General features: G+C 44.1%; 1 protein-coding gene across 1 annotated transcript in view; it reads right to left on the bottom strand.

Moving 5' to 3' along the window:
• Window positions 1–23,009, bottom strand: part of UNC79 (unc-79 homolog (C. elegans)) — a 97,302-nt gene that overhangs the window by 9,744 nt on the left and 64,549 nt on the right. The window contains exons 30-45 of the mRNA XM_018559398.1: window positions 21,415–21,531; window positions 20,764–20,847; window positions 20,132–20,234; window positions 19,364–19,504; window positions 17,640–17,678; window positions 15,493–15,605; window positions 15,322–15,407; window positions 14,816–14,989; window positions 13,182–13,250; window positions 12,171–12,281; window positions 9,453–9,557; window positions 5,734–5,811; window positions 3,894–3,983; window positions 3,627–3,802; window positions 1,436–1,622; window positions 3–200 (exon numbers count right to left, since the gene is read on the bottom strand). Coding sequence (XP_018414900.1) covers window positions 3–200; window positions 1,436–1,622; window positions 3,627–3,802; window positions 3,894–3,983; window positions 5,734–5,811; window positions 9,453–9,557; window positions 12,171–12,281; window positions 13,182–13,250; window positions 14,816–14,989; window positions 15,322–15,407; window positions 15,493–15,605; window positions 17,640–17,678; window positions 19,364–19,504; window positions 20,132–20,234; window positions 20,764–20,847; window positions 21,415–21,531 — 1,871 coding nt within the window. The remainder of the gene's footprint in view (window positions 1–2; window positions 201–1,435; window positions 1,623–3,626; window positions 3,803–3,893; window positions 3,984–5,733; window positions 5,812–9,452; window positions 9,558–12,170; window positions 12,282–13,181; window positions 13,251–14,815; window positions 14,990–15,321; window positions 15,408–15,492; window positions 15,606–17,639; window positions 17,679–19,363; window positions 19,505–20,131; window positions 20,235–20,763; window positions 20,848–21,414; window positions 21,532–23,009) is intronic.

The raw sequence follows: 23,009 nt of genomic DNA on the forward strand, positions 1-23,009 counted from the left end.
ACCACAGTGTTGTGTGCCATCAGCTGTAGGATGCTGGGAGTGACACGGCTCCAGAACTCCAGTGCTGTTAGGATCGCCGTGAAGCTGAACTCATTCTGGTTCTGGACACTTGGAGCGATGGCGGCCTGCTCACAGTACACCGTCCAGAGCTGGGCGAAGATGAAGGCGTGGAAGAGGGAGCACATGTGGAGCACTGAGGTCTGCCAGACACATTATACAGACATTGGGTTAGAATGATGCACACAAATACCTAAATACATTTCATATGTTTAAACAGTAAGGACTCATTCACACGAGAATCGGCCGGCACGTACAGCTCCGTGCGGCGTACACGGCCGTATCGGGCAGCTCCCGGGAAGGACAGGTGCTGCATGTGATTAGTATGCAGCCCCTGTCCTTCTCTATGGGACTATGCGGCCGTACCCCGCCCTACCCTCACCCCCCCTGCATATCTGTACAGGTGCGGGTGTCCCGGCTCGGACGCAGACAGGATCTATCCTGTCAGTGTACGAGTATGGACACCCGCACGGACGTGCGGGGCGGGTGAGCGCAGGGCAGCGCACGGCTGCGTAGTCCAAAGGGACCTCTCCGGGGTCCTGATACCACAATCCCCTTCTGCACCATCAATATTAGACATGTGCACTGCAAAAAAAAATTGTTTTCGGACGAAACTAATGAAAATGAAAAACATTTTCATTTGTTTCATCAAAGGAAACTAATTTTTATGTTGTTATGGATTCGGAGGCAACGAGCCTCCGAACCTGAAACTGCAGAATGAGCGGCGGCCCGTTCTGCTCATGTGCACCGCCATCTTGGAGTGAATCTTGGTATACACCAAGATGGCGGTGCCCGCATGTTCGAGTGCCGCCATCTTGGTGTATACCAAGATCTACTCCAAGATGGCGGTGGGCATGCGCAGAACACTCCAGCAGCATATTTGGCCGCCATCCGTTCTGCTAACGAATTTATGTATGCCACGAATATAGTTTTCGTATATAAAAAATATATTTTCTTACGCAGAAGAGCTCAGTCTGAGAGAGGAAAGGGCAGGAACGGTAGCCAGTCAGGTTTGCAAATGCAAATATATTAACCAGGAGCAAGCTGATTGGAGCAGAGTGAGCAGAGGGATGAGCTGACCAGTCTGCAGCTGCCCATTTACTGTATCAATCAGCAGGTTGTGGATGAAGAGAAAACACCGCTGTATCCCTTAACTGTAAGTGGTGGCTTCCGTCTGCCTGTTCTATATGATGGGGCTGTGTATATCCCAGGACTGGATGAACTGAAATACAAATCCCTCGGCAGTCGGCAGGTGAACAGGTTCCTTATATGTACGATTCATCTTTGTGTTGAGCTGCTTGACTAGAGTTCCGCTTCAAGTAGCTAAATCAGACTGGCCAATGTAATTATATATTGCAATATACACTTTATATAGTACCTTCGATTGTTCGGGGAAACCGATAAGAATCACGATGAGATGATCGGCCACCTGGGAGCCCGCGTCTAGAGGAATTGGGATGCACGGAGAGGGGGAGTTTGGACAGACCACACCGTGGGTGAGTGACCCCAAGAGAAGCCACGACAGGAGGCGGATATGTGACACGCACTCGATGAACTCTTTAGGCCTGATTGGAAAAAAAAAAAGGTAGAATAAGGTGTGGCATTGCGTGGCATAGGTGGCCTCAAAGTCACCCAGGGTTCTCAGCCAGAGGGGCTGAGTGGCTCCAGGAAGAAATGGCTTATACCAGGAAACAACTGCCTTTTCAGTCCTTTCCGGGTTTTCTGGATCCTAAATGGGATCCTGGAGCCAGGAGATTTCTTAGAGCTCTGGGTGGGAAGAAATCTCCAGTTCTGGGTCCATGCTTTGGTAGTGACCGGCACCTAATTGTGCACCTGTGCACATCCCTCATGAAGAGTGTGCTGGGATGTGTTCAGGGCCCCACCTGTGAGTGAGGAGAGCTCCACCCCAGAGTTAGTGTGGAGGCCAGTGCAGCAGGGAGCTGCGGGTTTGTGAACCATATTGGGAGGATTGGCATGTTATTGCCGTTGTCTGGAGGAACCAGACAGTGGCCCTGAAGATTGAGGCCTGAGCAGCAGTGCTGCAAGAGAGACTTATTAAAAGACTGGGACACCGTGAGTGTATGGGACAACTCGAGGATTGGTGAGCCCTTATCTGTTATATGCCACAGCAAGCTATTTATGTTGGATTTCGGGATTATCTACCGTTTTGAAAGAAAATAAAGACTCTGTGTTTTGAAAAACCCGCTGTGCGAGTGCTCTGTGAGCTCCCCAATATCACAAAGGAAAATATTGAATACAAATGTATCACTGAAAATAGCCATTTAATCAACTTCCAAGGCAGGTTATATGTGTGTGTGCCATTCTCGATCAATTTCCTATCTACAATATAAGTAGGCTCTACCACATTTACCTAACTACAGTTGGATACAGAACAATTTAAATGAATTAAAGTGCATGTTCACCCAAAAATGACAAAAGCGGGAAAGTAGCTCATGGAACAGATTTGGCTACAGGCGTACCATGTTATTTCACCACGTGTATATGCATGTTTAACACACGTCAATGTGCCGGGAAAAGCGCACATTTTCCTGGCCGCTTTTGGGGTGCCATTAACAAGTAACGGCACCGCAAGCACATTGCACGTTTTTGATGCATTCAGTGACCGCGCATCAATAGGTGTCATTTGCTGCCCCGCTCGACCTCCTGTGACAGGCAGAGGAGTCAGGATGGAGAGCGGGTTACAAGCGCACGGTGATCAGGGCTGATTGCTAAGTGTTTGAAAGTAACTGAGGACATACTATGCGTGCTGTGTCCCCAGTTATGAATGAACAGGAAGTGAACAGGAATGAACATCACGTCCTGTTCATTCTTGGTTGTGAACATAGTCGCTCATACTATATCCACAGTTTATGAATGGACAGGAGCACTCAGTACAGAGCAGGGGTAGCAAACCTCCGGCCCTCCAGCTGTGGTGAAACTACAAATCCCATGATGCATCTCTCTTCGGGAGTCATGTCTGTGGCTGTGAGAATCTTGCAGTGCCTAATGGGATTTGTAGTTCCACCACAGCTGGAGGGGCAGAGGTTTGCTACCCCTGTTATAGAGGCTTTCTGTTCAATCATAACAGGGGCTGCAGAAAAAGGAGATTGAGGTGTGCACTCATGGAATGCATAAGTGTGAACGGGGACTAAAAGGGTTAGCTGGAGTTTTGATTTAATTTGTTCATCAGGTCCATCTAAATTTGTGCATCTAACACTACTCTTTCCATTGGCTGACAATGCTGCTGTCCAATGGTGCTCCTCCTTGGATACAGTGAAGGAATGAGTGTAGCCACCATAGGACAGGAAGTGTGTTACTGGCCGGATCACCAGCTGAAAATAAAGGGGGGAAAAAGGCAAAAAAAGGAAACTAATGCAGCAACCCCATTCAAGGGTTAGTAAGCTGCAATATATAACACTTTTATTTTGTTTTCCATCTATTAAAGAGAAAAAAACAAAAAAATTCCCTTCTGTGTTCACAAATTTAAAAAAAAGGGGCTTTAGATACACTTTGGTGGTTTGTCGTTTCCTCATGTAAATTACAGTGAGCCTTCTACTGGCCCTACTTACCCTTGCTGCATGGCTGAAGGCGGATGATAGAGCCAAGGCAGGTATCGTATGACAGCCTTGTTGTCCCGGTGGTTTCCTCGGGTTATCTCCATCGCAGCTATTTGGGCCAGGCCGACTTTAAGGTGACCGCCAAACGTGTCTTCGTGTAAGGGCTGCGAACAGGTCTTCATGTGGCTCTGAAGGGCAAAGAAACCATCAGACAGAAGATGGAGATACCAGCCTATGGCGTGGCGGAGGCTTACCGGCGCTGGTTTTTTTAACACTTACCTTCAGTTTGGTTAATGTATGCATATCTGCAATGAAGTCCAGAATCTCCCCGATGTATTGGCGCGTGCACTCCATGGCGGCCGTCCCGCACTACAACACAAAGCATCCCGTTATATCAGGCTCTGCTGCGATGGAAGTGAGAGCTGCTCAAAGTGTATGTCAGGTCACAATGGAAAATGAAAAAACATTCAGTACATCTGTGCTATACACCCCCATTTGTCTATACAAATTTCCTAACTTCCTGAGTGAGCTGACAACTCTACCTCTGCCGCACTGAAATCCCAAGCAGTATTGTCAGCTTCTTCCTGGCTGGACTACAGAACACCCATCCAGGGCCGAATTTACTTTCTCTGCTGCCCCAAGGCCAGGTTTCTCAATGTGCTCCCTACCCGCCAACCCCCCCTGCACATGGAGAATGGCAGACCTACAGACTGCATACAATGTCGCCGAGATCACTTGTACAAAATAAGTGGTGGCTTCCCGCTGTACATTTAGCTCTGCTTGCCCAAAGCAGTGCTAAATGTAGAAAACAACTACCCGCCTGGGCATCAGGAGATAGGAATTCCACACCCCCTGCTGCCGGTCTACTACCTGTATCCCGAGGCCAGGCCTTGGTTGGCCTTGTGGGAAATCCAGCCCTGCACCCACCTCCCCTCCACCACCTCCACCCTATGCAAGAGTGATCTGGGCAGGGCTGACAACTCTGCTTGAGATTCTAGCACAGCAGAGGCAGTGTTGTCAGCTCACTATAGAAAGTTAGCAGTACAATTAATTTCTGGCACGATTTCATCAGCATTTGAAATAGCTTTAAAAAAAAAACCTTTTGACTTTAATTTCAATTTAATGTAAAGGAAAATTGCTGATAACAAATCAGCGGAATTAATTCTCCTTGCTATTTGGAGAGCGCCAGGCTTGTAAAGCGTGCGGCACCGGCGAGTCTCCCCGAGCAAACAGATTTTTCCTTTCTATTCAAGAGAGATTAAGTGTGCGGAGCCTTCGCTGTGCGCAGGAAACGCGAGCAAAATAAACGGAGGGATTATCCTTTTATCACAGGAGAGGCGGCTATGGGCACGGAGAGATCTCCCTTCTACTGAGACACATCACGCCGTCCCCATATAAACATCTATTCTATGGAATTGGTTAGGGTCAACCTGTCACCCTGTTAAAGAGAGTGAAGAAATAACAGATCTACTGACAGGCTCAACAGGTATTAGCACTATGTTGCAGAGTCATGAATTATAGCCAGGAGATCTCACTTACTGGTGTTAGAATACACATTACTGTGTTTATAGCAACAACTACTGCAGTATACAATTTCGGTCACTAGATGGCAGTGTTTATAAGTTCTGTTATACAGTATCTATGGTAAATGCCAGGGATGGCCAAACTGCAGCCCTCCAGCTGCGGTGGAACTACGGATCCCATGGGGCTTTGCAAGATTCTCACAGACATGACTCCCGGAGAGAGATGCTTCATGGGATTTGTAGTTTCACCCACAGCTGGAGGGCCGGAGTTTGGCCATCCCTGGTATATGCTCATTTGTATTGAAAAAGGAAGAGAATAAAGCTGCGGCTTCCTTCCTGTTTTAGCCAAGCCATGAGCAGCATGCATATCTGCCTGTGTGCTTGAGTTTCTCTGTGAGGCTGTGCAAGAAGTTCCACCAACTGGAGGTATATAAGAAGCCAGGAGCTGGGTCTGCCCTCCAAACTCTGCCTATAGCTAATATATCACTTTTGGGTGGGTGACCATTTAATGAGTATGAACAGCCCATATGCAGTCAGGTAGCTTTCCCTTTGTGTCCCCGAGAACCTTTCAGCAGGGTACAAAGCTCAGTACTCACCCCAGGTAGAGATGCGATCATCTGCTTGTGAATTATGGTGGACTCGGCTAATTTGGTGCCAACATCTGTGCAAATAAACTGAGAGAACAACCACAGTCATATATAACAGAAACAAATAAATTCCAAAAGATCTTTTCATATTCAAAATGTAACCAAAAGCATCAGCATTGAGGGCTCTTAGGAAGACTATGGAGGAAGGGTGCTGTGATGGTCTCAGGAAGCTATGTACAGCAACCTACCAGGGCCTAACAGCCAATCACTAAACACATGCAATGTCACATGACCAGGGGAGTGACATCACTGGTCCCCTGGGCTGCCCAGCTCCAGCCATGGAGGAGCAAGGAGCTGTGCAAGGGTAAAGCTAATGGGGAGGACGGTGGGTGGGGTTGGGAGATGCCCTTTGCAGAAACACGGTCAATTTTCCATCCATGGTCAAGGTGACTGGGTATCTTTAAAAGCTCCGGATGACTAACCAGTTATCACATTAAAATATCAGATCCTTTATTAGTTTGTAGGTATATTTATTGCGGCATTTTGATCGCCGACTGACACTATCGGCGCGATCATCTACAGCGCAGTTTGTATCTGGTGCAGTGAGCTCAGTTACAAGAAATACGAGATAACGAATCTTTGTAACTTTGTAGATTTTTCGAATGACGTTCGATTGTAAATCTTACATGAGATTTTAGTGATTGGGTTTACATCGACTTTGAGGACTCCTATCTACCATATCTTCTATCATATGTACGTATGTAGATATGTATAGCGGAATTTATATCTGGGGTCATTTATAACGCAGCGCCATCAGTTACGGGATCAGACAAGGAATCTTTGTAGCTTTTTGCTAAAGCAAAACCAAAGTGATTACAATTGGATAATAAGATACAAATACTGCAAAATATGGAAGGTGGGTAATTCGGTTAAAAGCAAAATGGCGGCTCAATTCAACTGCCGGGGGGTGCAATTTTGCCATTTTGGAATAAGGCATTGGAGTCAATGGAGTCAATGAGAAAGGCTAAATAAAGGTTGTTTGGGTGTTTTTTTTAAAGGATGCAATTGTTTTAAATGGTTCTTTTCAACTACCCTGGACCTGTTTTTGCACTGCCTGTGTTAACCTTATTATGTGCAACAAGAGCTTCCACAGGAGAACAAGGAGGATGATACAGTAACAAGAGCTTCTACAGATGAATAAGGAGGATGATATAGCATCAAGAGCCTCCAGAGAAGAACAAGAAGTATTATAGTAATAGGAGCTCCTGCAGGAGAACAAGGAGGATGATATAGTAAGAAGAGCTTCCACGGAAGAACAAGAAGGAGGATATAGTATTAAGAGCTCCTGCAGGAGAACAAGCTGGATGATATAGTAAGAAGAGCTTCCAGAGAATAACATGGAGGATGATTCAGTAACAAGAGCTTCCAGAGAAGAACAAGGAGGATGATATAGTAATAAGAGCTTCCAGAGAAGAACAAGGAGGATGATATAGTAACAAGAGCTTCCAGAGAAGAACAAGGAGGATGATATAGTAATAAGAGCTTCCAGAGAGGAATAAGGAGGATGATATAGTAACAAGAGCTTCCAGAGAGGAACAAGGAGGATGATACAGTAACAAGAGCTTCCAGAGAGGAACAAGGAGGATGATATATTAATAAGAGCTCCTGCAGGAGAACAAGGAGGATGATATAGTAACAAGAGCTTCCAGAGAAGAACAAGGAGGATGATATAGTAACAGGAGCTTCCAGAGAAGAACAAGGAGGATGATATAGTAATAAGAGCTTCCAGAGAGGAATAAGGAGGATGATACAGTAACAAGAGCTTCCAGAGAGGAACAAGGAGGATGATATATTAATAAGAGCTCCTGCAGGAGAACAAGGAGGATGATATAGTAACAAGAGCTTCCAGAGAACAGCAAGGAGGATGATATAGTAACAAGAGCTTCCAGAGAAGAACAAGGAGGATGATATAGTAACAAGAGCTTCCAGAGAAGAACAAGGAGGATGATATAGTAATAAGAGCTTCCAGAGAGGAATAAGGAGGATGATATAGTAACAAGAGCTTCCAGAGAGGAACAAGGAGGATGATACAGTAACAAGAGCTTCCAGAGAGGAACAAGGAGGATGATATATTAATAAGAGCTCCTGCAGGAGAACAAGGAGGATGATATAGTAACAAGAGCTTCCAGAGAACAACAAGGAGGATGATATAGTAACAAGAGCTTCCAGAGAAGAACAAGGAGGATGATATAGTAACAGTAGCTTCCAGAGAAGAACAAGGAGGATGATATAGTAATAAGAGCTTCCAGAGAGGAACAAGGAGGATGATACAGTAACAAGAGCTTCCAGAGAGGAACAAGGAGGATGATATATTAATAAGAGCTCCTGCAGGAGAACAAGGAGGATGATATAGTAACAAGAGCTTCCAGAGAACAGCAAGGAGGATGATATAGTAACAAGAGCTTCCAGAGAAGAACAAGGAGGATGATATAGTAATAAGAGCTTCCAGAGAAGAACAAGGAGGATGATATAGTTAGAAGAGCTTCCAGAGAAGAACAAGGAGGATGATATAGTAACAAGAGCTTCCAGAGAAGAACAAGGAGGATGATATAGTAATAAGAGCTTCCAGAGAAGAACAAGGAGGATGATATAGTAACAAGAGCTTCCAGAGAAGAACAAGGAGGATGATATAGTAACAAGAGCTTCCAGAGAAGAACAAGGAGGATGATATAGTAACAAGAGCTTCCAGAGAAGAACAAGGAGGATGATACAGTAACAACAGATGAACCAAACCATGAGAAAGGCAGATTGTGACTCGCTGAAATGTCTGTTCAATAAAGTTACTACATCGTCTGCCTTGTTCTTATGTAGAAGCCGCTTACTATACCTGTTGTTACATATATATCCATTTCCTGTGGAGCAGTACAGCATTATTCTTGGATGGAGTGAAGACACCAAAGCTGATGTATATACATTTCACCTAAGCAGCACAATTATATATCATTATATTTGCTTTGGACCTGAAGAAGAGAAGTTACCTCTCGAAAGCTTGTCTTTTAAATATGATGTACGTCCTCCAGTGACATTGTCACTGAACATTAAGATGTTTCCTTTAAATACATTAAATCCTCCTTCTGCTTTTAAGAAACTGACCCGTATTCCATTCTTACTTTGCAGTATTTGCATCTTATCATCCAATTACATTAGTTTGGCTTTAGCAGAAAGCTACAAAGATTCCTTATTAGGATTTGTAAAGCATATACTACCCTGTTATGACATCAGTATTGTACTAGAAATACATATTTTAGGTGTTTTTGATAATGCTGAGCCCCTCCTACAGCTCTGCCCTCTGCACGAGCTGCGTACAGCACATTGATGATGTCACTGTTACTTTTACAAGTTGATATCTGGGCTGACATAGGCACTTGTTGCAAACAGAGTGGATTTACTGTATATAATTTGGTGTTATTGAGGAATATGTTAAAATTAAAGTTTTTGTTCCCGGAGTTCAGCTTTAAAAAGCCGAAGCCCCTAATTAGGTCACGTCCGCCTGTAAAAACCACAGCGGCGCAGACACAGATCTGTAATGCCGTTCCTTTGATTGAATAGAAAAAAAGTTTAGCACATAAAGCTCGTGCCCCTGGGACCTTTCCTGAATAAATGGGCTATTTGCTCCTCCATGTAATTATCCCCCACCCCCCACCCCCTCAGTAAATCTCTTGCTTTACCTGAACCAGCAGAAGGAGATTGGTGTCAGGGAGAGGAGACTTCAATTTCAGGGCTTGTAGGAGATCCAGGATGACACTGCGGGTCAAGTAGAATTTATCCCTTTCCTGCAAGAGAAAGACCAACGTCAATTGTCAATCTGCTTATTACGTTCGGTGGTGCTTAGACTCCTTCTCCAAACGGAGCCGGGGAAATCTATGAGGGGGGGGAAACACACCTTTCCTCTCCGCCGTGTGGAAAAATGGTGCATATTTGGTTTTTTTTTTGCACATTTTGATGCGTTGATGGCCGTTCATTTAAATGGGATGCATTAATGCAACAAGCAGGACGTCAAAGTCTGAATGGACCTTTACTCTTTTTAATATAGCAACTAGGGATGCACCAATACCAAGTACAGTACTCGGTACAAGTACAGATCCTTTTCCAGCTCCAAGACTAGACTAGAGAAATATTCAAAAGTTAGGAGGCCGCTGTCATGTGTAAGGAGCACACGGAGCTCCCGGGATTTGTACATCTCTGTTCTAATGTATGATTTTGTTTTTATAAATATATATAAGGGATGCACCGATACCATTTTTTAAAGTACAAGTACTGATACTTGCCCAAGTCCTCACAGATACAAGTACTGATACAATTTTGTTTATTGTCATGTGACAGTTTTTCTAAAACAATACAGACTAATGATTTCAGGACAGTGGTGGAGCACCAGAGCCCGGTCCCAGCCCGGTGCAGCCACGAGGAAATGTTTCCTCCTGGCTGCAGCAGACTGGTCACTGGTGGAGGGGAGACTGAGGAAATGCTTCCTCCTGCCCGCAACAGATTGATCACTGGTGGAGGGGACACTGAGGAAATGCTTCCTCCTGCCTGCAGCAGAATGATCACTGGGGGATGAGAGAAAGAGGAAGTGCTCCATCCTGCTTGCAGCAGACTGACCACCGGAGGAGGAGAGACTGAGGAAATGCTTCCTCCTGCCTACAGCAGATTGATAACATAATTTAAGCCTAGGCACAGTCACTGACTGGAGCTCAAGGATGGCTTTTTCATTATAAAAGGGGGAGCTTGTTATTTATTGTGGGGGTTCTGTTCACGTACACTTGTTGATCTGAACCTGGAGAAGGTTGTTTCTCTTTCCAATAAAATTGGAATTTTCTCTTTGATACAATGTAAAAAATCTACAATTGACTGACGATTATATAATGCATCTGTATAGCAATGTATAATTATTGTAACCCTACAGCATAGAGATTCTGGGAGTCGGTAATATGTTCATGAAAAGTGAGAATTATTGTTAATATAAAGGAGACGCAGGCAATGCCCTGAATCAGGGATATGAAGCCCGCCGTACCCCCTTCCCACCTGACTCAGTACAACTCAGGTCAATACTATTGATGAAGACATAGATTAACATAACGTCCAATTAGTGCAAACCTTTAAACTTGCTGACATGCCTCGGATTACACATCGATTTGCAGATTTCTGTTTCTTGACCCCCAAGGTCTCGCCCTTGTACAGGGATTCAAGTTTTATTGCTTAAAGGCGCCAACGATTAAAAACAAAGCCCTGAGAGACCTACAGAGAACACGCACAACCTGCTCAGGGCTTTAAGCCCAACTCCAGCCACAACATTTTATTTGGTTTTAGATAAAGTGAGCAAAGGTTAAATCCTGTGTTTAATTGGAATTTGAGTAGCATAAGCCCACCTTCTGTCACTCTGTTCTCTCCTCCTGGCAGTATGCTCCATATGACTATATTAATATAATACAGACTGGCAGCCTGTGTTTCCTCCCCTAGTTCCGGTCTGAGTACTAGGGACTGCATGAGGCTCAGATCAAGTCAAGTTTGGATACTTACACTGCTTCCTTTAAAGCTGATCTCAGATATAAAAGACACAACTTAATGCAGCTCTGTAATAATAACACAATACTAAATCCATCATTTAAATGTAAGCAGTGTAAGTAGCTGAATTTGACCTGGTTTAAGCTTCTTGCAGTCCCTGTACAGCAGACCTGGAGTGTGACAGGAAGAAGCAGCATTCTCCTTCACTGTGCAGTCACAGGTGTATCCAGGAGGACCTGGGCTCAGATGAAGTGTGTGGAATGATGTTGGCCATCAGACTACAAACATCTAGTGGCAGAATACAAGTACTGCAGGGAAAACATATCAGCATTAAAGAGTGATTTCTGCATTTCAACACCCACTGATCCCTGTTTCACTTAGCTACTGTGAATACCATCTCCTGCCACCCACGGCAGTCGGTGTCCTCTAACAATCCAGACACTTGAAAACTTCATAATACAGCTCCAGAAGCTGTGTAGCATCATAATGGATGTAATGGCTAGTTGAGAATCTCTTCTATCTTCTGGAAGAAAGAAGGCTCAGAAGAGATTCCCATTGGTGAGCCTGGTCACTTGACCAACAGCACTCCCATCCTTAAAGGACTGTACCTCCATCCCCAATGTACAGCACCTCTATCCTGAAAGGAAAGCACCCCCATCCCCAATGTACAGCACCCCCATGCCTAAAGTACAGCACCCCCATCCCTAATCTAAACAAGGACAGCAGCCCCAAACAGAAAGGACAGCACCACCATCACCAAAGTCCAGCACCCCCCATCCTGAAAGGACATCAAAGCCATCACCAAAGTCCAGCACCCTCATCCTGAAAGAACATCACCCCCATCCCCAAAGGACAGCACCATGACAAGTGTAGTAAGGGCCTACCTTAGTGAATGCTCGGTAACACAAACCGCAAAGCTCGATGAGATACGCCAAGGTGAAGACCCCATTCTGGATGACAAAACTGAGGAGCTTGGAGAACGGTTCCAGCAGACTCTAGAATTACAACAAAAAGTCTCAGACTTTCCAGAACACAATGGCTTGAGTTCGTCATTCCACAGAAGGTTTATTCTAAAGTATATCTGAAGTCTTGGGGAAGAGGCTGTGAAGTTGGAGGGAAATTGGCCTCGGTTTTTGTTTTCTCAGTTATGAACATCACTAAATATTATGTGCAGCCCTTTGGTGATGTTAGGGTTTGAGTTTGAGCCCCCCTACATCAAGTATGTTGACCTCCATTGCTCTAAAGCCTTGGTTCTCAACTGGTGGGTCGTGGCCCAAAAGTGGGTCGCGACCCCGTGTTCAGTGGGTCACCGTATGCCTTCCACTTTTCTAGGTGAGGGGCTCCTCAGCCTCCCCCTAGCGCAACACTGTAAATTCTCACGTGAAGCACAATTCAAAATATGCTGCCTGGTGCCGAGTGTCAGCTTGAGGTGAAGTGGGACGGGGTTATGGCCGCGAGGGAGCTCCATCCATGCGTGCATTGCTTGCAACTCCATCACGTGTCCTGTAGAGGTGCCTGGACCAGAGTGACGTCACATTCTGGCTCCCGGCACCTCTACAGGGCACACAAGGGAGCTGTACCAGCAATGCACATATGGATGGAACTCCATCACAGCACAGCAGCCCACACTGGACCCCAGGCTGATGATCCACTCCAGTTCTTGTAAGATAGGGAGACTGTAAGGATCTTAAAAAAAAGTGTGTATGTGATCTTAAAAAAAGTGTGTATGTGTGTGGGATTGTGTCTGTGGTTGTGTGTGTCTGTCAGTGTGTGTCTGTCACCTCCCACCCAGAATTCGATCACCCGCACCGTAACACGTGGTACCGCAATGCTGTGCGTTCCAGTGCAGTGTGACTTGGGTCATGACTTAAAGTGATGTTCATAGGACCACTTACCCTGGTGGCATTGGTTGTTGGTATCTTCAGCAGGCAAATCATTATCCGCAGACTGGAATCTAAGGAGCACTGCAGAGACAAAGCATCAGTCTATTACCAGATCATTGGAACAAACACAGACCTACAGCTTATTCGGTTCTTTAAAGGAGAACTATGAGGTGAGTGCTTTTCCCTCACCTCATAGTTCTAGCCGACCTGTGACAATGAGACTGTCACAGGTCGGCTCAGTAGATCGGGAGGTGAGCGAACACATACCGGCGTTCGCTCACCTCTCGATCCTGTAACGCCTCTCTGCCGTGACAGGGGAGGGGCTGGATTCCCCCCTCCCCGCTCTGATCCGCCAGCGCTGACTGGTGGATCAGACGGGGGAGGGTACAGCTGGCCCCGCCTCTAGATAGGCAGAGCCAGCTGTCAGTCACAAAGCTGGGCAGGTCCCGGCACAAGTGTCGGGATCCGCTTTAGCTGCGGCGTCTCAGTATACCGTGAGCAGCAGCTCGCGGTATACTGAGACTAGGGTGACGGGAGGACGCTAGTTTGTGTCCTCCCGTTACCCTAAGGAGAAGTATGGGGAAAAGACTTAACCCCACAGTTCTCCTTTAAAGCTGAACTCTGAGCAAAGCACTACCGCCACTAGATGGAGCAGAGGAGCATAGGAATTTCCAAAGTGTTGGAGTTGGGCTTTTGCTTAATGCTTATTTATAGAGTTAGTTTGCCTTTTCACAACCTGGATTCACCAATGTCAGTGGTTGCCAGGAGCTAGGCAGGACGCCGGCCAGAGCATCCCAGGTTGCTAAGAGTCGGGTGGGGAGATGTGTGAGGACCATACACATCTCTCCTCCTGGCTCTTAGCAACTAGAACGGGCGGAGGGATGTGTATGGGGACGGGACACTGGCCTGAGCGTTCCAGGTTGCTAAGAGTCTAGCAGAGAGATGTATAATACCGTTAAATATCTCCCCGCCCAGCTCTTAGCAACCTTGGACAATCCGGCCAGCATCCCACCCAGCCAGGTTGCCAGGAGCTAGACAGGATGCCAGGGCACAATTTGTTGTAGATACACCTCTGCACAATGTTGGCAATATTAGAAAAAGTGTAATGGACAACACATTGGATACAACCAGTGACCCGAAACAACATGTCTTGCATTAAGTCTGTTACCCAGTACCCCTTTTCCACTGTTTACAGCATTTAAGTCCTGAAGAAAGGGGAGTTCTGGGCCCCTGAAACATGCTGGCTGTCTTTCTTATGTGCAATAAAGATTTAATTCACATATTAAGCTTGTGGCACCAACATCTATATTACATTCTTTTGACTACCCCGGTGACCCCCCCCCGGGAAACCCCAGATGACAGGGTTGCCTCTGACATTAGAATTTGTAGTCCCATCCCCTCTACATTCAGGTCCCATCAACATGTTTCTTTGTCATGTGACAAACTCCATCATATATGTCTATTTAATTTTGCCCATAGCTCCACTTTAGGCACCGACCTTTTGTTGAGCTGGCTCCTGGGATACATACAGCTGGGTCCATTGAGATGCAGCCTATACCCTCCATTGGGTAGACGGGTGTCCCTCTTGTATGGGATAGTTAGCGGCTCACATTGGTAATATGTTACCAGTTAGGAAGATCACATACCTTTAGGGGCAGAACGGAAGGAAGTTTGGTGAAGAAAGTCTGGAACTGATTGCAAATAGTTGTCCAGAGATTGCTGGGGGAATCCATGGGTAAGGCCTCCATAAATGTGGCAATGTTTTCTAAGCAGCGTAGCATGGCGCCCCCTGCAGGCAAATTCTTTTTATTGTTTAATCCCTGAAACAAAAAGAGGTATTTGTAAATTCATCGCTTTATATACTCAAGTTGGGTGTTGATGTTGTGCAAAGTATTTTAAAGTAGATGCAAAATCTCATATGAGCCTTAACATGTTAATTGCATTTCAAGAGTCATGTTGAATATTTTGAAATCTGCAGCTTCCCTTACTATAATCCCAGGTGATCCTGCATTGATGAGTCCTTGTTCAGACACTTCCTGTTATAGGGTGACAACACTCTCTCCCCTGTCTCATAAATGTCAGCATAAAAAGCTTCTATGCAATATAGCAACGAGAACTACCCAGGTGTAATATGCTTTTAGAGGTGACTCACCTCCAGCAGTTGGCTGAGGGCAGCGAAGGCGCTCAGTTCATTGAAATCCATTAGCGCCACAGCTAATGTCCGCAAGAAGCTTCCGTCTGTTAAAGAGAAGGTGTTTCATGAGCTCAATAACTGTGTGTGATGGGCCATTCGCTCACAAGACTCGGGGTCCAGACTGGTTACCTTTGATATTGCTCTGGAATAGCTGGGTGAAGATGCCATTGGGTGCCAACTGATGGAATACACAGCGGAGGAACTGTTTCGCTACCCCAGCCACGTTCCCTGGGATCAGCATGCTGCAGGAGGATCACAAATTGAACTTAGAGATCGTTTTTACAAGAAAGCAAAATTATTTTTAAAAAAGCATTAATTCCAACTGAAAGGGTCCATCCACACTTCCATACCTTAGACACAATATCCCACACCTAAAACACATCTAGGAGTCTATTTATAAACAATTTGCAGAGCTATTCCCCCTGAGAAACGTTGAGAACATTCGTCCTTTGCGAACAGAGGCAAAAACAAACATTCTTTGTCTATTTTCTTTCCAGGTCAAATGTAAGATAATACCACACTATGGCCTCTAGATGGAGCTGGTGGAGCACAGGAAATAAATACCTATTTCTTAATGTCCTCAGCTCCATCTAGTGGCCATAATGCTGTATTACATTACATTTGACCTTAAACAATGATTAGAATGATTATTTTTTAAAAAAAACATTGATGCAAAATTGAACAACTGGACATTGCAGCATAAAATTGAAATGTCATGCGTTGGTGGGTACTGATGCATTAATGCATGAGCTGAGCTGAGTCTGAGATGAGCTGATATGTGAAAGAGTCTCACATTCCTGGGAGATACCCTCAGCGAGTCCCCCCTCTGAATTGTATGACTGATTTAAAATCTAGAGGTAAAACTGACACCACCTTGTATCAGTCACGGCAGGTGGGCGGAGTTGAGAACTCATCTTTAGAACTCTTACCAGCAAAGTACTTTGTAGCCTTGGCGTTTACATAGGGGGCGATTTAAAAATCATCCACATAGGCTGGTCCAATGGTCTTTGCACAGAATTCATGCCACTAGATGAAGCCGAGGAGAATAAAAAAATTCCTATGCTCCTTGGCTCCATCTAATGGAGAAAATCCCATGCAGATGGCATTCAGCCAGCATATGGCTGAATGCTGTAATATTATGTCATTTTATGGGGATGGTGACCTATTGCCTCATACTAACGTCAAGATTAATTGCTGATGAGATCATGGATATTACAAGCTGCTGTCATTGTAAAGTAAACCATGGGGGAATCATAACTGGGACCTGCAATGACATCATGACATAAAGAAGAATGAGCCATGAGCTTTCCTCTTCCTTTAGTTCCTGATGTATTTTAGGTAAAATAAAATAGATTTCTTTATTTTGCTTTTATATATTCATTCATATTTAATCATTTGTTGATTTAGAGGGTTAGAATTTAAACAATAAAAATTATGGAACTTATAAAAATCCTCAACTGAAACAATGTGGCAGAAGTCCTATCCTAAAGGTAATCTGCCATCATTTTGATGACTGGGGGACAGGCTGTGGGGACAGACTGGGGGACAGGCTGTGGGGACAGACTGGGGGGCAGACTGAGGGGAAACTGTGGGGCAGACTGTGGGGACATAATTGGGACAGACTGGAGACAGATTGGAGGACATATATATACTGTTTATGTACTGTATATCATTTAAGTGCCCAGTTGTGTGCGTTTTCATAACTTAAATAGGTTATTATTGAGCCTAATCAGCATAGCACACTGAACGGTGATAATGAGTGGGGGTACATGGATGGATACATTATATACAGAAATAGATGTATGTGGTCTGTGAATATTGCACAAGGTTTCCAGTTAAACAAGTCACGATACCAAGCAAAGAGAACAGACAGGGAGTAAAAGAAGACATGGGAATGCAATAAAAAAGAAGGCACCAAATATATATCACTTCTAATGGAACATAGCCAGGAAGGTATCCAGACACACCGGGTGAATCACCAAACTGGATGACCTATAAGAACAATCCATTGTGTGAGGAAAGGGAATCCAAGGCATGGACATTGCTGAGTGACAATGGGAAATAATTGGGTAGTAGTTGGCCGTGTAGGTGCTGTGGGCCCCCCTTTAACTTTATAAGAGATCAGTGAAGGAATATCATCCAGCAGGATTATGTGGCTCTCAGGAGGAGAGAGATGGAATTACATGTTATATTAAGAAAAACTGACCTACATTAGCCAAGAGAATGGCCATCTCTGTGAAAAAAATGACAAAGGATGTGCAGTTTGCCTTACTTACCTTTCGGCTTGATTGGAGAAACTTGTACTGGACGCCAACCTAATGAAATAAAGATATTTTGACAAGAATTGAATGTGAATATTACTGATGTATACAGGGCCAATGCCATTTTACGGTCCATTCAATATTACGTATTCCCTTAAAGTACACTATTTTCCCCCTTCCCCTAGAAAATTACAGTAATACCTTGGTTTACAAGTAACTTGGTTTGAGAGTGTTTTGCAAGACAAGCAAACATTTCTGAAAAATTTTGCCTTGATATACAAGCAATGTCTTGCAATAAGAGCAAAATTTTGTAGAAAAGCGCCACCCGAATAAGGCTGTAGCAGTGCGAGCGATGAGTCTGTTTAACGACAATGCAATGTCACATTGGATAGATTCCTTGTTAAGGTTTCATGAAATGAAAAAGATTCCATTGAGTCAAGAGATAGCAGTGATTCCGTTAGTGATAGTGAAAGTCGTCCTTCACAATGATCCTCCTATCTCTTGTCCCTCTCACACCAGCCACAAAGGTACCGGTAATTGGTTTATTTGTCTTTATATTTTGTATTAGATTATAGTACAGTATTGTAATCATTTTTATATGAATATTTTTGGGTTGTGGAACGAATCATCTGAATTTCCATTATTTCCTATGGGGAAATTAGCTTTGATATACAAGCGCTTTGGATTACAAGCATGCTTCCGGAACTAATTATGCTCGTAAACCAAGGTATTACTGTACCTCATATTTCGTGCCCAACACACCTCTATTGACATTGTATCTAAACCCAAAACCAAAAATGTAACATATTGCAGTTCACTAGTCCTTATACACTGAGTGGCCAGATTATTATGACCACCCCATCAGTACTTCGTTGGGCCACGAGATGACTTCGTTGGGCCGCCTCGTGACTCCACGAGATGTTGAAAGGTGATGCGAGGAATCTGACACTGCACTGTTGCCCTTCTGTTGTCTTGTACCAGTCTTGCCACTCTCCGTTCTGCCCTAACATTGACTAGTCGCTGACGGCCACGATTCGCACGTTCAGACCCAGATTTTCGGCTGTCAGTCCGGTCTTTAAACACTTTAACAACAGCTGCTCTTGAACATTTAACAAATTCTGCTGTTTTGCTGATACTCGCTCCATGGCTCCGAGCGCCAACACTCATCCCACGTTCAAAGGCTGTTAAATCGCGTTGTTTCCCCGTATCTTCAGAAACAAATCACTTCTACTGTCGTGGTAAACAACCCGCTTCCCTATTTATAATGGTCTGGCCCTCTAGCAACTTCAGCGCCAAATTATAGCTAATTTGCCTACAAACGTCAGGTGGTCATAATAATCTGGCCACTCAGTGTACGTGGTAGCTCCATTAGGTTTTTAGGCTCTTCTCGCCTTTGAAATCTAAAATTCAAAAATATTATTAATAAAATATCAATGAATTATAAAAAACGACATAAATAGCAACGACACGACAAAGAATGACATGAAGTGAAACAAAGAACAAGGCAGCAGTCTCAGGAGCAATGACAAAAAAAATCAAATTGTGGGTATGACTGTGTATAAAAAGTGATCCAAGTCACACGTATGGGTCAGGTCTCATGAGACAGACATCTCTAGTGATGGGAACGTTTTAGAAATGGATTATAAATCGTCAGTTTTGCAAACTATAAAACCACACAGAGTCACAAATATGACAACTGTTAACATAGAAAATTCTTATGCGCTCTGTAAAGGTCATACCTGCCCACCGATTGCATAATATCGAGCAGCAGAGGAGCCGCCAAGTCAGGACTCAGGTGAATGAACGTCAGGAGGACAACTATAGCCAGACCTAAAGTCTCCTCGTCGTATTCCTCCAGAATGGCCCCGCAGTCATGGCACCTGGAGAAAGATATAGAATATTCTGTCACCTAGGAGCCAGAAAGTCAATGAGGACAAGCTTTGTACACTGCTTCAGGGTAATGCTTACAAGAAGCACGGATAACTAAAGGTCACCAGACATTAAGCCTAAATGAATCTACCTCTATCTATCTATCTATCTCTCTCTCTTTATATATAGCGCCAACAATTTTACACAGCACTTACATAGTTGCACATTCACATCAGTCCCTACCCTCAAGGAGCTTACAATCTATCTCACATGCATACATAGAGGGGCAACTTTGAGAGGAGCCAATTAACCTACCAGCATGTCTTTGGAGCATGGGAGGAAACCAAAGCACCCGGAGGAAACCCATGCAAGCACAGGGAGAACATGCAAACTCCTTGCAGATAGTGACCCTGGCCGGGATTTTGAACCTAGTGCTGCAAGGCAGAAGTGCTAACCACTACGCCACTGTGCTGCCCCTATCTATCTATCTATCTATCTATCTATCTATCTATCTATCTATCTATCTATCTATCTATCTATATATCTGGTGTTCAGTGCTGGTTTCATGCGCATAGATGGTAATCATATATATAAATTTTGGGAGACATATTGCCTGCCTGGGCTTGCTGGGCACTCACTTATCGGACATTATTGTTGGCTGGTCATCTGAAAAATCCTCAGGGGCGGGAACAAACATGCTGACGATACTGGGGGCCGAGAGTAGGCTGGATTTTGTTGCCCCTTAGAAGACACAAAACATTGTTACCATTAGCTAACATTAAATCACACACTGAACTTGATTTTCTAACAGTTAGAAGATTCCGATTCCAAGTGTAACCAGTGTGGTGTGATCGGCTGTCTTTTCCACGGCAGAGTTGTGCACTTTAGATGTTCTGTGTTAAAAAACTAGAATTCCTGAGAGATCCTGGAATGTTCTGAGGCTGGAGGCCCCCCATTATCAGTGGATGGAATCGACAAGATGAGCCTTTCCAGGAAATACATTTAAAGGGTCATTCCACCTAGAAATGGTTTATAGGTTTTGGAAGGCATCAAAGAGCTAAACCACCCAACAGTTGATGAAATGTCCGCACTTGAGTTCTCCTGTTTCATTATTACTATTATTATACAGGATTTATATAGCGCCAACAGTTTGCGCAGCGCTTTACAGTCTTTAGTCTTTAGACCTGCTGTAGGCATGACAAAGTGGTCCCATTCCCCCTGAACACCCAATACTGGATCGAAACAATGTGCATTAGTGTATGTTACCCACCGATCTGAATATATGGAATGCTCGTCCTGCCCATTGACACCTCTGAAATGCTTCCTAGGACCTCATGTGCAGCTTTGGGGTCATCTAAATTAAAAAAAAGACATATGTTAACCACTTAAAATGTTGAAGACGCGACTAAAACAAAGCACAATCAAAATGAGTCTAAATGAGTACTCCAGTCAAAACAAAATTTCATAATGGATATATTGTATAAATGCCCATTTATTATAGTCTGAAAGTTATTTGTGGGAGGAGCTAAGCACTGCAGATGACATAATTCGATCCCATGGATGACACTCTTGCAGACTGCCCTATTCAAATCAACACAGCTATCAAATGGATTTTATTTGATCACTAATTGAGATTTTTGCTTCTTATTAAAGACATATAACTCAATCAATGTTATCTTGCAAATGTTTTTTTGGGAATGTCTTGATTGGATTTCTCATTTAGCTTCTGAATTTTTTTCTCTCGAAAAATAAAAAACACAAATGTTTCACAAAACCTCATGTAAAACGCAAATATAATGTAAAAACTATACCAGCACAATGTTTGAGAGAGCCCTCCCCAAAACTGATGGTTCTACCGCTTCACTAGGTGGGTGTGATGGTTGAAGCTCAGGGAGGGGTGAGGAGAGGAGACTCCACCTACCAGGATCCCAGGTACTGATATTGTGGGGTGCACTGGATTGGTGCTCGAGCTGCCTCTTCGCGAGCTGCGACATTGCGAGCGCTCCCAGAGAACCCCGTTTCATCTGTCTATATTGTGCTTGGTGGACATAAATAAAAGCGGCAATATATTACAGGGCGGCAGCTTTTCTTCTCTGTGTTATACAATGGAGTTTTCTACATTGTGGTGTGTCTTTCCCTAGCCTGGTACACAATATGTCTCTCCTACAATTGCTTTCCAATATTATATATTGTTGATCTATAAGTGTTGATCTATAGGTGTTGATATAATGGGGTCGTTCTACATTCAAAGAAAAATATGGAAACCTCCATGAAGGTTCTCATTGGTCCAGGTCATGGAAGAGCTAGTAGGAGGTCATCACTCAGGTCATGGTATAGCTAGTAGGAGGTCATCACACTCAGGTCATGGTATAGCTAGTAGGAGGTCATCACTCTAAGGTCATGGTATAGCTAGTAGGAGGTCATCACACTCAGGTCATGGTATAGGGAGTAGGAGGTCATCACACTCAGGTCATGGTATAGCCAGTCAGAAGTAATCACACTCAAGTCATGGTATAGGGAGTAAGAGGTCATCACACTCAGGTCATGGTATAGGGAGTAGGAGGTCATCACACTCAGGTCATGGTATAGCTAGTAGGAGGTCATCACACTCAGGTCATGGTAAAGCTAGTAGGTGGTCATCACACTCAGGTCATAGTAAAGCTAGTAGGAGGTCATCACTCTCAGGTCATGGTATAGCTAGCAGGAGGTCATCACATTTAGGTCATGGTATAGTTAGTGGACATTCAGCACATTCAGGTCATGGTATAGCTAGTAGGAGGTCATCTCACTCAGGTCATGGTGTAGCTAGAAGGAGATCATCACATTCAGGTCATGGTACAGCTAGTAGAAGGTCATAACTCTCAGGTCATGGTATAGCTAGTAGGAGATAATCACATTCAGGTCATGGTATAGCTAGTAGAAGGTCATCACTCTCAGGTCATGGTATAGCTAGTAGGAGATAATCACATTCAGGTCATGGTATAGCTAGTAGAAGGTCATCACTCTCAGGTCATGGTATAGCTAGTAGGAGATAATCACATTCAGGTCATGGTATAGCTAGTAGAAGGTCATCACTCTCAGGTCATGGTATAGCTAGTAGGAGATAATCACATTCAGGTCATGGTATAGCTAGTAGAAGGTCATCACTCTCAGGTCATGGTATAGCTAGTAGGAGATCATCACATTCAGGTCATGGTAAAGCTAAGTAAAGAAATACTTTGCTGGGCAATGTATATTTCTTTGATCTGGATTCATTATTGAAAAAAGGGTTTCAGAGTTTAATATTACTTTACAGAATCCTTCTTTTTCTACAGCTTAACCTTACAGTAAAGAACACCTTCATACTTCACAATGTTATTATGTACAGAGCAAAGCAGCCATTCCACCCTTTGCCTTCAAACTTTCTTTTTCCCTTTACCTTTTTCCCTAAATTTGTAGCCAATTATCTAGTTTTTGCGGCAAAGCATTGATTATTTACAGTAAAGGCAACATTTTTTATTTTAGTTTTGGACAGAG

The sequence above is a fragment of the Nanorana parkeri genome, unplaced genomic scaffold (genome assembly GCF_000935625.1).
Source record: "Nanorana parkeri isolate BGI_ZX_2015 unplaced genomic scaffold, ASM93562v1 scaffold392, whole genome shotgun sequence".
Taxonomy (NCBI): Eukaryota; Metazoa; Chordata; class Amphibia; order Anura; family Dicroglossidae; genus Nanorana; species Nanorana parkeri.